The 17,583-nt window shown below is 50.4% G+C and overlaps 1 protein-coding gene across 3 annotated transcripts in view; it reads right to left on the bottom strand.

Moving 5' to 3' along the window:
• The window catches only part of MOCS1 (molybdenum cofactor synthesis 1), a 71,819-nt gene extending 54,482 nt beyond the window's left edge, over positions 1-17,337 (bottom strand). For 2 of the 3 annotated variants that reach the window (XM_083175403.1, XM_083175404.1), the window contains exon 1: positions 17,147-17,336. In XM_083175403.1, the coding sequence (XP_083031529.1) occupies positions 17,147-17,269 (123 nt within the window). In that variant the 5' untranslated portion in view covers positions 17,270-17,336. Of the gene's footprint in view, positions 1-17,146 lie in introns of all 3 variants that reach the window. The other variant, XM_083175401.1, reaches the window with a different exon arrangement.
• Between the last annotated feature and the right edge of the window lie 246 nt (positions 17,338-17,583).

The following is a 17,583-nucleotide window of genomic DNA, read 5'->3' as shown; positions in this document are numbered from 1 at the left end:
CGGCCTTGGTGACTGGCAGGTCAGACTTCCAATAGGAAGTCACTGAGTCACAGTGAAGCCAGTACAGTCTCACACACTGCATCTGACTTCACTACAGTGGCGGATTTTACCTGGGGGGCTGCAGCCCACAGGTAAAAGCCACCACTGCTGATACTTATCACAGGGGGCCTTGAGTTTGGGGGCCCCTGCCTTAAACTATAAAACTCTATGGCTTCCTGCTGCCTCTACATCACTGCCTAGACATCATTGTCCTAGACATCACTTAGCTCATCTCCTTATATACTCTGCACTGCTGCACAAACAAGTGCTCAGATATAAAACTTGGACACTGGATTAAATAGGTAATCCTGAGCAAGAAAGGAAATTCGGTGGATTAAGCAGATTTAATGTTTTTTTTTACTTCTTCGTAAGTCTCTGAGCAGTGTCCGGTCGCTCGTACTTTGTACCAACACAGGATGCGGAGCTGGAGAATAATTACACCGTGTCATTGAGTTAGAGGCCCTGCTATGGGTGACAGTCATGTTGTGACACGGGGAGGACATCCTCAAGGAGATGACAGGGATTCTGCAAGAGGGGAACAGTTACAATGTTCTATGGTATAACTAGATTTTATGTTTTTATTCACGGACAGGAATATATAGGGCATCAGCGGGTCATTCAAATGCAATAGGGTGTGATTTTTTTTTAGACACCTATAACAAATATCGCACAGCCCTAGACAGGTTAAGCCTGGGGGGACCCCACTCCCCGGAGGACCTCATGCAGGACTGACCAGCCAGTGCGTTAATGTTTTGTGCGATTATCTGTAAACATGAAATTTTGGATGATTTTGGCCAAAATATTCGCACATTACCAAAATTGCACCCCATTACATTATTCACCCATGATGTCAGCCATGCAGGACAGCCAATGCATAGAGATCAGCATGTCAGGCTGGGTATAAGGGCACCCTGTTGGCCAGCCGTACACTGGCTGCAGGGACTGACATGGCACCTGGGAAAGTTAAATGCCTTCCCAGTTGTGGTGTCCGCACAGACATATTGAGCTGCTGACTGGTGTGTATGCTTACCAAAGCAGCCACTATGTCGGCATAGTGTGTACATAGGTGGTGACCGGGGTGCGTAGGGAGGATCCTCCCCTTACCTTGCGTCTTCGGGGCACTTCAGGTTCTTCAGATTTTCCGTGGACAGGAAAGGGACACTTCAAGGAAAGGGGAACAACGTTCTGCAGTACAACTCAGATTTATTATGAGATAAAGACGTCCTGTGCCCACTGACCCTAACAGCACCGCAACACTTGGGACTTAAGGCACATTAACAAGTACAATAGTTGTGAACATGGACTGGCACTATTAGTATTTACCGAATAGAACAATAAAGTGTGACAACCTAATCACGATACACAGGTGCCCACTAGGGCCTACAGACTCCACGTGTTCAAGGTACCGTGACGGGGTCCGGGGCCAAACACCCCCGCTTTGAGGTTACTACTGGATCAAATAGTCGGCACGGCACCATTAACACGGAAGGTTACTTTTGACATATTCACACGTTAAACCATGCATGATATACCACAATAATAGTTATAACGGTAAGCAGTAATCAGATGACTGGTGCACCAGGATACCCTCTCAACCAAAGAACCTGAGGTGACGTCACCTTAACTATAACTTAGTCTCTGACTACCTGTGCACAGGGGGGAACGAGGAATGTCAATCCTGGGGAGATATTCCGTATCACGAGGGGTCTCTATATCTCCTTTTGGGGAAAAGCTGTGTGCCACAGGGTTGCTGGGCCAGGCCTTGAAAGGGTTACGCTGAGTACCCAGGGTGGTATATTCTGTGTCCGGCCACCAGGTGGCGCTGTCCTCCAATCAACAGTGGAGTCCTATATAGGGAAGAATGTGCCCTGCACTGTGCGGTACACCCAATTAGGTGCCCTCGCTCCCTTGTCCTACATCCCTAATGGGGTTTATTCATCTGGTGCCAAACCCGGGTGAGACCCCGGCTGCTGGGTGGCTGGGGGATAAGTCCCTTTTTGTCCTGGGCTGGGAGAGTGCTATGCGAGCACCAGTGGCTGGGGGGAGGCAGCGTGTGATGGAGGGCAGGGGATTGATACCTGACGGCTGGTCACTGCTGCAGGCTCCTGCCCGTCACGCTCTGGCTCTCCTCGCTGTCAGAATACCCGCTGGGCCTCATCCGCTTCACCGGGCTCACTAGTGGGGGCGCTGCAGCCGCAGCGTTGCCCCACTCCGTGGCTTCCCCGGCTCTCTTCTTTTGGTCCTCTCTCCGGTGGCACAGCGCTGCAGCGTCCAGTTTCTCTGCGCCGCGGCTGTAGGAAGACGCGTCACTGCCCCCGTCTCCGCTCCTTCCTTCCAGGGGTCGGCGGGGGTCACACTGCCGTGTGCTGCGGCTCCGGTGCCCTGTCACTAGGGCTGCGGCGAATCCTCCAACGCCGTCTCTCACGTGGAGGTCGGCGGGGGTCACCCTGTTCCTCCACACCGCGCTTCCTCTCCGGTCAGTCTCTCCTTCCCGCTCTCCAGTCTCTCCTCTCCGCCCATCACACGTTGGGCGCGAAGCGCTGGGGGCAGTCTTAACCCCTAGCGTCCCGGGCGTTAACCCCTGCATTGCAGGGAAGTGTTGGGGCACCACATTCACCCCTGCTTTTTCGGATGCGTGTCCCCGCGCATCATAACACCACAGTAACAATAACAGTGCTTTTCAGCTTACAATACATACATAACCGGTTATAGGCAAATATCTAATCCTGGTACCGCCGGGGAAGTGTACCCCGAGTACTCCTTTCGGAGCGCCTTAGTTCAGGCTCGGGGGCCACCTCCTCGGCCGTGCGCAATTCAACTGGCGGCCTAGGCTGGGTCTGCCGTGGCATAATGGACCAGCCCACCGTCATTAATAGCTCGAGAGGGTCAGTGGGCAGCAGAGGCGAGAGGACCGTTTTACTCTTCGGCTCTTCATCCCCACCATCCTTTGGTGCTTCTTTTAGCTTCGGGTCCTGTCTTAGGCGGAGCCTACGCTGACTTCTATGGGCCGATGCTGGAGGGGCGCCGTCGAGCTCCGCGGTCTGGCCACCCGCCACTATTAACATGGATTCAACTGCGCTCGAGTTCAGCCCCCGTTTTGAGTTCACTTCGGTATGTGGCCACTTCCTCTTCATTGGTTCGCTTTGTACTTGAACCTGTGAACTCTGTTGGCCACATCTGTACGCTTTCCTGTTACTTCTTCCTACCCCATCTTCTGTCCCTTCGGGGTACACACCACTCCGTTGGGGCGGATCCTGCGGGGGGTAGTACCGTGGATGACTTCTGTGGCTCGGGTAATTCCAACGGCGCTCTCTTCTTGCAGCATATCGGGTGCCTCTGACTGGAACGCCACCAGGGCCAGTGACGTCGACTGCCCGGAGGCCCTTTCTTCCCCTGATGATGTCGAACTCCACCGGCTCCCCGGCTTCGAGGCTTCTGTAAAGATCTCTCGCATTCTTCTTTGGGATAGCTGTGAAGTGAACGAAGACATCCCTTTCTGTATCAGCACAATTGATAAAACCGTATCCCCGTCGTACATGGAACCAGACCACCCTTCCCTGGTTCTTTACGCGGGCTGAAGGGTACCGATCCGATGTGGCAGGTGAGTCGCTCGCACTTATGTAGCATTGTCTGCCATAGCAAGCCTGCCCATCTTCTGGGGCTGGACCTAAGTTTCCCATGCTCCCCGAGGTTCGGCCCTCGACCTCGGGGCGTTGGTGTTTAAATCTTCGTCCCGGTTGCCGTCTCTCTCTGTGCTTCCGGCCTCCTGGCTTCGGTAGTACGTCGGACGTCCCTGCCCCTCCAACCGGTCGGGAGGCTGCCGCCCATACTCTCGGGCGGTTCCCACCTGCTTCGGGCCGGACTTTGTCTTTCAGTTCTCCATCTTGGTTCTGCATAGCTCGGTGCCGGTGCACTTGCCATCCGACGCATTTCTCTCTGCATCTCCGCCATCCCAGCGGCCAGTTCCTCCATTTGCTTCTGGAGCGTCTGCATCGCATCTCTGTCGGGCTGCTGGCCACCTTGCACCGCCAAGCCTTGGGTCTGTTTTGCCCTGTCAGTGGAACTGGCTGTGGCTCCGGTTGCGTTCGCTCCTTCTTTGAAGCCGATCAGTTCTGGATACCCCTCTTCCCTATTTTTAGGGTTACCAATGATAGCGAGGGCCGCCGTCTTGAAGTCCCGGAAGGTCTTGCCAGGTATCTGCGACCTCAGCAGCCGTAATTGGACCTTGACATTTTCTTGGGCCACCCCTTCGACGAATTGAACTGTTAAGGCCTCGTCGGCGTTTCGCACCTCCTCCGGGTCCACAGCCTGGATAGCCTTTAACATCTCCTGTAGGCTCAGGGCGTAGTCCCGTAGGGACTCATTTGGCTGTTGCTTGCGAGCATACAATTTCATCTTCAGCTCAGGGATGGTCTTCGTTTCGAATGTCATGAAGATTTTCTTTAGCATGTCTGTCGCACTTTTTCTATCTTCCGCTGACCATGAGGCCACTTCTCTACGCGCCGATCCAGTCAGCTGCCCCATCAGCATTTCCACCTTCTGCCGTTCGCTAGGCTTATACATCCGGAACGTGGATTCTATGTTGTTCCTGAAGTCCACAAATGGGGTTTTCTGTAGCTGGTCATCATCTCCGCTATAGGTCAGGAGCCACGGGGCTCCGAAATAGTACGGTAGGGTGATGGCCGCGGCCGGTGTCGCATCTTCTGCGTCTTGAACGTCCTGTTCTTGATTCTGTGGGTTTGGCGGCTGAGCCGCCCCTCCGCCTTGTTGCTGCTCCATCTTTCACCGAGCTGTCACTCTCCTGATGCACCCGGATCCTGTTCTGTGTGACGCCAAAGGATGTGGTGACCGGGGTGCGTAGGGAGGATCCTCCCCTTACCTTGCGTCTTCGGGGCACTTCAGGTTCTTCAGATTTTCCGTGGACAGGAAAGGGACACTTCAAGGAAAGGGGAACAACGTTCTGCGGTACAACTCAGATTTATTATGAGATAAAGACGTCCTGTGCCCACTGACCCTAACAGCACCGCAACACTTGGGACTTAAGGCACATTAACAAGTACAATAGTTGTGAACATGGACTGGCACTATTAGTATTTACCGAATAGAACAATAAAGTGTGACAACCTAATCACGATACACAGGTGCCCACTAGGGCCTACAGACTCCACGTGTTCAAGGTACCGTGACGGGGTCCGGGGCCAAACACCCCCGCTTTGAGGTTACTACTGGATCAAATAGTCGGCACGGCACCATTAACACGGAAGGTTACTTTTGACATATTCACACGTTAAACCATGCATGATAAACCACAATAATAGTTATAACGGTAAGCAGTAATCAGATGACTGGTGCACCAGGATACCCTCTCAACCAAAGAACCTGAGGTGACGTCACCTTAACTATAACTTAGTCTCTGACTACCTGTGCACAGGGGGGAACGAGGAATGTCAATCCTGGGGAGATATTCCGTATCACGAGGGGTCTCTATATCTCCTTTTGGGGAAAAGCTGTGTGCCACAGGGTTGCTGGGCCAGGCCTTGAAAGGGTTACACTGAGTACCCAGGGTGGTATATTCTGTGTCCGGCCACCAGGTGGCGCTGTCCTCCAATCAACAGTGGAGTCCTATATAGGGAAGAATGTGCCCTGCACTGTGGGGTACACCCAATTAGGTGCCCTCGCTCCCTTGTCCTACATCCCTAATGGGGTTTATTCATCTGGTGCCAAACCCGGGTGAGACCCCGGCTGCTGGGTGGCTGGGGGATAAGTCCCTTTTTGTCCTGGGCTGGGAGAGTGCTATGCGAGCACCAGTGGCTGGGGGGAGGCAGCGTGTGAGGGAGGGCAGGGGATTGATACCTGACGGCTGGTCACTGCTGCAGGCTCCTGCCCGTCACGCTCTGGCTCTCCTCGCTGTCGGAATACCCGCTGGGCCTCATCCGCTTCACCGGGCTCACTAGTGGGGGCGCTGCAGCCGCAGCGTTGCCCCACTCCGTGGCTTCCCCGGCTCTCTTCTTTTGGTCCTCTCTCCGGTGGCACAGCGCTGCAGCGTCCAGTTTCTCGGCGCCGCGGCTGTAGGAAGACGCGTCACTGCCCCCGTCTCCGCTCCTTCCTTCCAGGGGTCGGCGGGGGTCACACTGCCGTGTGCTGCGGCTCCGGTGCTCTGTCACTAGGGCTGCGGCGAATCCTCCGACGCCGTCTCTCACGTGGAGGTCGGCGGGGGTCACCCTGTTCCTCCACACCGCGCTTCCTCTCCGGTCAGTCTCTCCTTCCCGCTCTCCAGTCTATCCTCTCCGCCCATCACACGTTGGGCGCGAAGCGCTGGGGGCAGTCTTAACCCCTAGCGTCCCGGGCGTTAACCCCTGCATTGCAGGGAAGTGTTGGGGCACCACACATAGCCCTGCAGACTGGGAATGTGTCCCGTCAGCTTAGGACATGCATGTCCAAACTGTGATGCTCCAGCTGCTGTGAAACTACACATCCCAGCATGCCTTGCCATAGATTTAGCATTCCCTAATAGCACCTGAGGGATGAAGCCAATAAAATGTCCTCATACAGTAGCTGGTAGGGAAAGTAGCCAATCAGGTCTAGTCTGTCCCACCTCATACCTCTCCTTTCACCTACAGCTGGGGTAGCCAACCCTAGTCCTCGAGAGCTACCAACAGTGCATGTTTTGCAGGTCTCCTCACAGAATCACAAGTGAGCTAATTAGCTCCATCTGGGTATCTTTTAAAATGTGTCAGTGTTTAATGAGTGCAGCTGTGCAGCAGCTAGGTTGTCTGGAAAATGTGAACTGTTGGTAGCTCTCGAGGGCTAGGGTTGGCTACCACTGACCTACAGCATATCACAGAGATGTCAACATTATCTAGGCCCAGAGGTACCAATCACAATTACCATGGGGTTCTGAAACTTGGTCCTCAGGACCCCACACAGTTCACGTTTGCCAGGTCACCTGACAGGTGCACTCATTACTCACTGACACAATTTAACCCCTTCCCGACATTTGACGTACATTTACGTCATGGTCGGGAAGTACTTCCCGACACATGGCATAAATGTACGTCATGGTTTCTAACTGTCACTGCGTCTATAGACGCAGTGACAGTTAGGTGATGTCTGCTGTCCCTGACAGCAGACATCCCCCCTCGCCGCCCAGGGGGGGCAGGGGTGCCCCCCCCGGTCGGCGATCGCTGTGATTGGCTGTTCAAATCTGAACAGCCATTCACAGCGTTTCCTGTGTTACCGGCGGCTAAGCCGCTCGGTAACACAGGGATCGGTGGTGATCGGTGCTGTCAAGTACAGCACCGATCACCACCGATGTGCAGCCACCCCCTCGCACCCGCCGGGCACTCACCCGGCAGCAGCAGCAGCTTCCCCGGCTCCCCCGGCAGCTCAGCGCAGCAGCGCTGCCCTCCTCCCTCCTCCCTCCTCCCCCCTCCCCCCGCAGCAGCAGCAGCATCAAGCTGCACAGTAGTACAAATATATGTAATGAATAAATATATATATATATATATATATATAATAATGATTCTGATTTGGATCCCAGGCAGTCAACTTCCGGTTTTTCTCCTAATAGTTCCGAAGTGCCTTAGGAACTATACTATTGAACAGCTGATGCAGGTCTTGGACCATTATGTTACTCTATTTACACTCTTATTTGTGATGCTATATGCCCATTTTCCATTGAGACACACCTCCGGAATACACCTATGTGAACGACTCCTCTGAGTCCCAGACCCTACAGACGTACTAGCAGCTTTGCTGTGGCATATTTTAACGCCTACCATCTACTCAGCTCACACATTGAGTTCCACTCCCCCATTTGCTGGACACTGTACGTGATCCGCCAAATCTGCTAAAGTGATTTTACGCCTTGCTGACTTATTGTTCGCTAAGCCCCTGATGAAGTCAATTTATTGACGAAACGCGTTGGGCCTACAACATCATCTGTACCAATAACAGACCAGCTGTATTTTATAAATGTGAAGTCTTTGTGAAGACTGAAAATAAATGTGTATATTTTTTAAATTGTTGAATTGTATTTAGCGCACTCTATACTTTTCCTCTATCTCTATTTGCCTATCCGGGCCCGGCTAACAGGGGTCCATTAGAGCTGCTGCTTTTTCCACCTTCTCGGGCGCAGTAGGGGAACCTTTTTCTGTGATATATATGTGTGTGTGTGTGTGTGTGTGTGTGTGTGTGTGTGTGTGTGTGTGTGTGTGTGTGTGTGTGTGTGTGTGTGTGTGTGTGTGTGTGTGTATATATATATATATACACACACACACACACACACACACACACACACATACATACATACATACATACATATATATATATATATATATATATATATATATATATATATATATATATATATATACAGTATATATATATATATATATATATATATATAAGGATATTCCCGACATATGATGTATATATACGTCATGGTCGGGAGGTACTTCCCGACCGAAGACGTATATATACGTCATGGTTTTAAACTGTCACCGCGTCTATAGACGCGGTGACAGTTTGGAGATGTCTGCTGTCCCTGACAGCAGACATCCCCCCTCGCGGCGATCGCTGCGATTGGCTGTTCAAAATGTGAACAGCCAATTGCAGCGTTTTCTGTGTTACCGGCGGCTAAGCCGCTCGGTAACACAGTGATCGGTGGTGATCGGTGCTGTTAAGTACAGCACCGATCACCACCGATCGCCAGCCCCCCCATCCCACCCGGCAGCCCCCCCTCCCTCCCACCCACCCGGCTGCCGCAGCGCCAGCACCCCTCCCAACCCCCCACCAGCCGCAGCGCCAGCCCCCCTCCCAAAGCTGGTGACCAAAATGGGGTCACATGTGGGGGGGTTCCACTGTATTGGTGCTTCGGGGGTCTTGCTAATGCGACATAGCACCCACCATTCATTCCACCACCAAATATCACTCCTTCCCTTCTGAGTACTGCCATGCACCCAACTGGTATTTTTTGGTCACATGTGAGGCATTGCCATACTCGGGAGAAATTGGGGCACAGATTTTGGGGTGCTTTGTCTCCTTCATTCCTTGTGAAAATGAAAAATTTTGAGCCAGATCTGCATTTTTGTGTAAAAAATTACATTTTTTTTACACAAAAATGCAGATCTGGCTCAAAATTTTTCATTTTCACAAGGAATGAAGGAGACAAAGCACCCCAAAATCTGTGCCCCAATTTCTCCCGAGTACGGCAATGCCTCACATGTGACCAAAAAATACCATTTGGGTGCATGGCAGGACTCAGAAGGGAAGGAGTGATTTTTGGATTTTGCAGCACAGATTCTGGTTGAATGACCCCTGAAGCACCCATACAGTGGAACCCCCCCACAAGTGACCCCATTTTGAAAACTACACCCTTCAGGGAATTCATCAGGGGGTATAGTGTACATTTCAAACCCCCAGGGGTTTCACCAATTTTGATACAACTGAGCTGTGAAAATGAAAAATTAAATTTTTTCATTTTCACAGTCCAGTTGTATCAAAATTGGTGAAACCCCTGGGGGTTTGAAATGTACACTATACCCCTAAATGAATTCCCTGAAGGGTGTAGTTTGCAAAATGGGGTGACTTGTGGGGGAGGTTCCTAACTTTTAGCACTTATGGTGCCTATAAACCTACATGGTGCCTAAAAAAAAATCTCATAAAAAGGAGGCTCCAAAATCAAGTAGGTGCTCCTTCTATTATGAAGCCTGTGGTTTGGTCACCATGCACACTAGGGCCACATATAGGATATTTATGAAAACAAAAGAATTGGGGGAATCAATTTTTAGTCACATTTCTCTAGTAAAATCTACTGTATTCGTTAGAAAAATGTATTAAAATTGAAACTCTGCAAAAAAAAAGAAATTTTGAAATTTCACCGACACTTTGTTTTAATTCCTGTGAAACACATAAAGGGTTAACAAACTTCCAAAATGCTGTTTTGAATACTGTGAGGGGTGCAGTTTTTGAAATGGCATCATTTATGGGGGTGTCTCACATACAAGTCCCTCAAAGTCACATCAGAACTGAACTGGTCCCTAAAAAAATCAGTGTTTGAAATTTTCTTGAAAATTTGAGAATTTGCTATTCATATTTGAAGCCTCCTAGTGTCCAAAAAAATGAAAAGGAGGTTGAAATAATGATTGCAACATAAAGTAGACATATGGTCTTTGTTAGTTATTAACTATTTTGAGTGGTATGTTTATTTGTCTCACAAGCAGAAAATGTGACATTTTGCAAATTGCAAAATTTTCCATTTTTTCACGACATTTTGGTATTTTTCACAAAAAAACACAGACTGTATCGACCCAAATTTACCACTAATTTGAAGTACAATGTGTCACGAGAAAACAATCTCAAAATCACTGGGATAAGTAAAAGCAAAAAAAAGTTATCCCCACTTAAGTGAAACATGTCAGATTTGAAAAAAATGGCTCTGTCAGGAACGCAAAAACTGGCTCTGTCAGGAAGGGGTTAAAAGATTCACAGGTGGAGCTAATTATTTCACTGGCGATTCTGTGAGGAGACCTGCAATACATGTACTGTGTGGGTTCCTAAGGACCGAGTTTGAGAAGCTGTGTAATAACTTAATCCTGCTCTTTAGCAAGGGGTCCATTTATCAATAAATATGTGCAGCTTTCAGGTGTAGTAAGTAAGCCCTTTATGTATCCAAGAGGGACTGTAGCAGATGTCTCCAATACCTGCGGCAAATCCTCCATTCCTGCAGCAGCTACATCCCTCATAGGCTTCCACAGGGGGACGGGACGATGCTGCCAGATTTACAAGCTTCGGAATGGTCCTCCACAGCTGTCACCATCTGAAAATGGCATTAGCCCAATGTAGTCTATGTGCAAAACATTGCTAATTTAGGGCCAGATGGACAAAAGTGATAAAATTGAGAGTGATTAACCACCAGCCAATCAGCTCCTACCTGCCATGTCACAGACTGTGTTTGAAAAATGTCAGGCAGGAGCTGATTGGTTGGTTGTTATCACTCTTGACGCCTAGTGCATCTGGCCCTTAGCCAGCAAACAGTCCCTCCTCCCATCCAGCAATGGCCCCAGCACCACACTGAGCACATTGGAGGGACGGCTCCAAAAACAGCTGTCCATTCCTGAGTTCTTTCCTGACACTCCAAGTAAACGGCCAGGTGCCACCCCCAAACGCCAGCCACCTGTCAATCACCTTGTGTATGGCAGCAAATATAGAAGATGCTAAAATTAATCTCAGGGTTGTCCGTGTGTATAACATGTTTCAGCCTGATTCAGAGTAATATAATAATCCTCCCAAAAAAAAAAATCAGGATGAATTTGCACATTTTCAAAACCAGCCGGTCATGCAGGTTTCAAACATGCAGAGATTTAGAGTACGGAAAGGCGGAGTCCTGCCCTAACTCTAACTTCACTGTATAGACAAAGCTGCTCAGTAGTTGTTCACTGCATGCAAAATCAGCCGGTATTTACCCTGCATACATACAAATGAGCAAATAAATGCAGTTCACCTCGTGCACCGTCACAGTTTGCTCCAGAACCAAAGTGCGCCTACTGTATATTGCTTCTTTTATATTTGATTTTGATCCTATCCAGCAGCGGCTTCTACAGGTTGAGTATCCCTTATCCATAATGCTCGGGACCAGAAGCAGTTTGTATATCGGATTATTCAGTATTTTGGAATATTTTAATGAGATATTGTATCTTGAGGTATCTAGCATGTAAGTTGTATAAGCACATCAAACATATGAAATACACACAAATATATTTTATTTGTGCATGAAACAAGGTTTGTGTACTATCTCAGGCACTGAACTTGAACGCCAAGCAATCATTTCCTTGCACATATTAAGTGCCAGTTACATATCACGTCCCCAGTAGTGCCAGTTACATATCACGCCCCCAGTAGTGCCAGTCACATAGCACGTCCCCCGTAGTGCCAGTCACATAGCACGTCCCCCGTAGTGCCAGTCACATAGCACGTCCCCCGTGCCAGTCACATAGCACGTCCCCAGTAGTGCCAGTCACATAGCACGTCCCCAGTAGTGCCACATCCCCAGTAGTGCCACGTCCCCAGTAGTGCCAGTCACATAGCACGTCCCCAGTAGTGCCACGTCCCCAGTAGTGCCAGTCACATAGCACGTCCCCAGTAGTGCCAGTCACATAGCACGTCCCCAGTAGTGCCAGTCACATAGCACGTCCCCAGTAGTGCCAGTCACATAGCACGTCCCCAGTAGTGCCAGTCACATAGCACGTCCCCAGTAGTGCCAGTCACATAGCACGTCCCCAGTAGTGCCAGTCACATAGCACGTCCCCAGTAGTGCCAGTCACATAGCACGTCCCCAGTAGTGCCAGTCACATAGCACGTCCCCAGTAGTGCCAGTCACATAGCACGTCCCCAGTAGTGCCAGTCACATAGCACGTCCCCAGTAGTGCCAGTCACATATCACGTCCCCAGTAGTGCCAGTTACATAGCATGTCCCCAGTAGAGCCAGTTACATAGCATGTCCCCAGTAGTGCCAGTCATATAGCATGTCCCCAGTAGTGCCAGTTACAGATATGCCCTTTTAGGTTTTTAGCAAAAAATACTATGATTTTTGGAATAATTTTGGATAACGGATATTTGGATAAGGGGTACCAAACCTGTACTTATTACCTTCCAGGGGACCTGACTGCAGCACCGGTCAAATATGTGTGCGTGCCACAGAAGTCAGATTGGGCTGCTATTGTAGCAGGGGAGAGTCTTCTCCTTGGAAGCATCCTCTACTAACTGATAACACCACCCTATGGGACTGCCAGTGTGGCACGGTTAGCAGGGACTGCCACTGCTAGACACTCCCTGCTGGTGGTGGGTTTTACCTGGGCGGCTGCAGCACTGTATCACCTATGTAAAACTCAGTTCTGTTATTTTAAAGCAACAACCAAACCAACCTGGTAATTGCTCCTTTAAAAAAAAAAAACATCCGAGTTCAATCAGCAACCCACAACCCTGGCGTACTTTAGACTCTATTGCATCCTTTTCGATGGACTTGGATGTGTTCTGGCCTCTGTCTCTGCCCTGGGGGAAAAACAGCAGGTCACCCCAGAACAAGAAGCGTGACAAACATAGGAAGACTTGGGCGGTATGTATAAAAAAAAATGCATTTACAAATGCTCACTTTACTGGACCGGAGGACACAGCAGCAGGATGTCACAATGACCAGCACTGCTGCAGGAGCTCAGATTAGCGATCCCCGGGGTAGGTGAGCCAAGAGCGACAGACAGAAGATGCCGAAGCCAGTGTAACAGCAGACAGGATCCCAGTCACATGACCCACCTCCATTTGCCTCGCCACTCCTCGTTACATCGTTGACCACCTGTCAATCACTTTACAAATAAATTCTCATTGCAACCGCAAGACCATCACGGCACATGTGCAGTGCAACTTACATAAAAAAAAAACGCTCCACTGCATGCAATGGTGCAGCCATCTTTGAATCAGGCCCTCAGCTCTGTGTATAAGATCAGCCATGATATACCACATAATGCTGGAAAGTAATATCCGTGGGAACACTGAACTCTCTATTATACACCTGATAAACCCCTAGTTCATGGTTTAATAGCACACAATAGTAGTAATGATAAGGAAAACAAGACATCGGTCTCAACAGAAGCACACATTATTCAGCCCCCTCTCAATTTGCCACCACTGGCCATGTGACCCGAGCTCTGTGGTAAAGGGATTATTAGGAAATTCCAAGGCACGGTTAAATCTTTCATGCAGTAACACAACGCGACAGGATTTTGTTCTATGCGCAACAATTTACTACAATGTGAGACCAATTCAGACTCAGTTATACTTTTGGGAAATGTCTCAAAAGTACAATTGGAAGAGGTAGTCTGTGGGGGACTACAGGGCAGGTCGCCCCACGCACTGGGTACCTCCCAGCGATTTGCCTGCACAAATGCTCCCAGAAAACTCTGCATCCTGCCCCAGTCAAAACTTAGATTATCATCGCGAGGCAATGGCAGTTTATGCACTCGCGCACTTGGTGCATACGTAGATGTCCAAAAATTGCAGCCTGCGATTTTCGAACATCTGCGCACTGAATCTCTAATATGCAAAGTTGCCGATGACTGCGAGGAGAAAGCCGCCACCGCGACAGAAAGAAGACCCGCCCCGTGCAAATCCATACGCAATTCACGAACCGCTGAAAGGTTTTTGCAGTCTGAGTAGTGACCCTTCCGCTAATCTGTGACTGAGACAGACTGAACGAGGCCAGCGCTGACATCACAGACTCCTGCTTAGAACACCTGCATTATTTCGGACACTCCCGGACAACGTCAGGTTTCCACCCACAGTCTACCTCCGGTTGCTTTGCGTTAACAATCCACATCTTTTGCTAATGGGCAATGTACGCGGTAGGCATGCACAGTCATTCAATAATTGCTCAAATTGCGAGTTTTCTAATAAGCGATCAGCTCTGAAACAGGCCCTGTACCCGGATACTTTAAAAAAGGGTTTTTGCCTGAAAGTAGCTACTGAAAACTCCAAAACAACCACTGTGTGTTTGAGTCTTCTTTTCACATTAGGTAAAGATTGAGTGAACTTTTATGAGGTCGCACCCTTCCTGGTCCTCACAGGTGATCACAGGTGGTAGTCTCTGTAGAAGTGCAGTTTGATTAGAAAGTAGGTGCGCTCCCCCTGCGGCCAATGGTCCCCCAAAAGACTGGCACAACCTCCAGTCAAAACAATAATGGAAATCTGTAGTTATGGGGTAAACTTTCGGCGCTGGACCAGATGAAACACGATAAAAATAGTTCTTTAAAAAAAAAAACACACTTTGTCCAGAATACTGTAAAAATAATATATAATGCCAAAATCATCACATGATAACCCACAAGGGGAGCGGAGACATACCATTTGGAGTGGATTGGGGAGTTTGCATCTTTCCTGAGAAGCACTCGGTGCCAGCATTACATAACCGGGAGTGGAGGTAATAATTAATTCTTCCACTTAGCTCCTTATTAACATTGACCCCATATTAGAACTATCAGCGGTTATTCACAAATATGGATTTCCAACATTAGGGATCATCGTTGAGAAATTGATGTCATGTGATGGTTTTTGTTATTATATGGAATTTTTACAGAATTCTGGACAAAGTGTTTTTTTAAACAACTATTTTTATCGTGCATGAAGAAACGTGTATGTTTTTTTTACGTGAAATTTGCTTTTTTTCAGCTGATCCAGCGCCGAAAGTTTACCCCATAATTAAAGATTTACACCCGTAGTCTATGGGCTGATTTATTAGTGTCATTGGTCAGAATATATTATTATATTTAGCAAAAAAAAACAAATCACACAAGGGTAAACAGTCAGAAAATACACACACTGGGCGAGATGCAATAAGCTTCAAATGTGATAAAATGGAGAGTGATAAACAGCCAGCCAATCATCTCCTGCCTGACATTTTTTATACACAGGGGGGGCACCAATATATATCTTGCCTTCGGGCAACTGGGACAAATTTACGCCACTGCTGCGAGTAGATGGGGAGCAGTGGCGTAGCTACGTTTTGGGCGCCCCCCCGCCGTTAGGGGGGGGGCGCCCATACCCACCCCCCAGCCGCCGCCCCGTCGAGCACCCCCCCCGGCCGCCCCGCCGCCTATGCTAACCCCCTCCCCCGCAGTCTTACCTATCGCGCTGGTCCCGGCGGCTCCGTCCGTTCATCTGCTGAGGACCACCACAAACTGGCCGCCCCCGTACAGCAGACAGTTTCAGAGAACTGTTTGCTATATGGGGGCGGCCATTTTGTTGTGGTCCTCATCAGAAGAACGGAGCCGCCGGGACCAGCAAGATACGTAAGTCTGCGGGGGATTGGGGGCTAGGTAACTATAGCACCGCAGCCCCCGGCGCCTCCACATGCACAGCGCCCCCCCGCGGTGGCGGGGGCTGCGGTGCTATAGTTACGCCCCTGATGGGGAGAATAAGTACTAGATATAAGCTGACACTAACATAGCAAGAGGGGGGGCGTGGAACATCATACGTGAGCGGAGCAAGGGGGGACAGGAGTCAGAGGCAAGTGGAGCAAGGGGGGACAGGAGTCAGAGGCAAGTGGAGCAAGGGGGGACAGGAGTCAGACGCAAGTGGAGCAAGGGGGGACAGGAGTCAGACGCAGTGGCGTAACTACTGTAAGGCAGCCCCAGCTGCCGCTTGGGGGAGCAAGCCACAGTGGAGTCTATGTGGGCGCCAGCACCCGGTGGACGCACTGACATGCTGCTGCCTGCCACTGCCCACTGGCTGAGCACAGGAGCTGAGTCAGCCGCAGCGTGGGTGCGGCCATGCCAGAGAGGCGACAAATCCCGCCCACTGATTCAATTGACTACTGTACACCGAGCTGGCTATTGGCTACTGTGTACAGGATGGGCTGGCAGATGAGCGTGCTGTGGCGGCCTGGGATGTGTCGGAGCCAAGGGAATCAGCAGTGTCTGCTGGTTTCTTTTCCTCTATCCTGCTTCAACTTCTCCGTTATGCGTGTGACGTCCTCACGTCACACGCTGGGGAAACACGCAGGAGAGGAGACTGGGGGGCGGGGGGGGCACAAACTTTTTGACAGGGGGGAGCAAAATTTATAGTTACGCCACTGGTCAGACGCAAGTGGAGCAAGGGGGGACGGGAGTCAGACGCAAGTGGAGCAAGGGGGGGCGGGCGTCAGATGCGAGCGGAGCAAGGGTGGGGCAAAATACAGGAGCAGAGCATGGGGGGGTGGACATCAGACGCAAACAGGGCAAGGGGTGACAAAACACTCAAGCGGAGCATGGGGGGGGCGGACAGAAGAAAAGAGAAAAAGGGACCCAAAAGACATTACTGGAGCCATGAGTGGAGGAGGAGGCACGAGAGGAGATGGGGAGGACATCAGACATGAGCAGGGGGGGGGGGGGGGGGGTAGGTATGAGCGTAGCGCTGGGTAACAGGAGGCAGGTGCGGAGCGAAGTTGCGTCATCAGAAATGAGCGGAGCGGGAGAGGAGCAGCGGGTGGGTGCGGAGCATGGACAGTAGGCAGGACTGGAGCGCTGGGGGAATGGAGGCAAGAGCAGCAGCGGAGACCTGGGAGGCACAGGGCGCGACTCACCTGAGCGACAGCGGGCGCCGCAGCCTCTGAAGCGCAGCCCCTCCCGAAAGTTCGCCATGGCCTGGCATGTAGGATATTCCCCCGCAGCAGTAGCCTGCACGCCGGGCCCCCGCACGCTGCCATACCCCGGGTTGTGTGTAGCTGAGCGGCCGATGTGCCTGCACTCTCTGGCTGTCATACAGCAGCCAATCAGTGTTCACCCGTCACAGCAATAGCCAATCAGTAAAGGTTGTGGTCTTTTCCTGGTCAGGAGCATTCTGGGAGTTGCAGTTTAATGTTTGTAGAACTTCTCCGATGTTGTGTCATGAGCACAGAGAGCGTACGCCGGCTCCCCCTGCTGGCTGTGAGGCGCGGTGCATGCAGTAACACCTTGGCTTATGCCACTGGTTCCCAAAGTTTCTTGAATTACAATGCCCTAGATTTTCAGATTTTTATCC

The sequence above is a fragment of the Crinia signifera genome, chromosome 3 (assembly GCF_055691185.1).
Source record: "Crinia signifera chromosome 3, ASM5569118v1, whole genome shotgun sequence".
Classification (NCBI taxonomy): Eukaryota; Metazoa; Chordata; class Amphibia; order Anura; family Myobatrachidae; genus Crinia; species Crinia signifera.
Note: the sequence above shows the minus strand (reverse complement) of the source record. Positions and strands in the feature narration are given on the sequence as shown.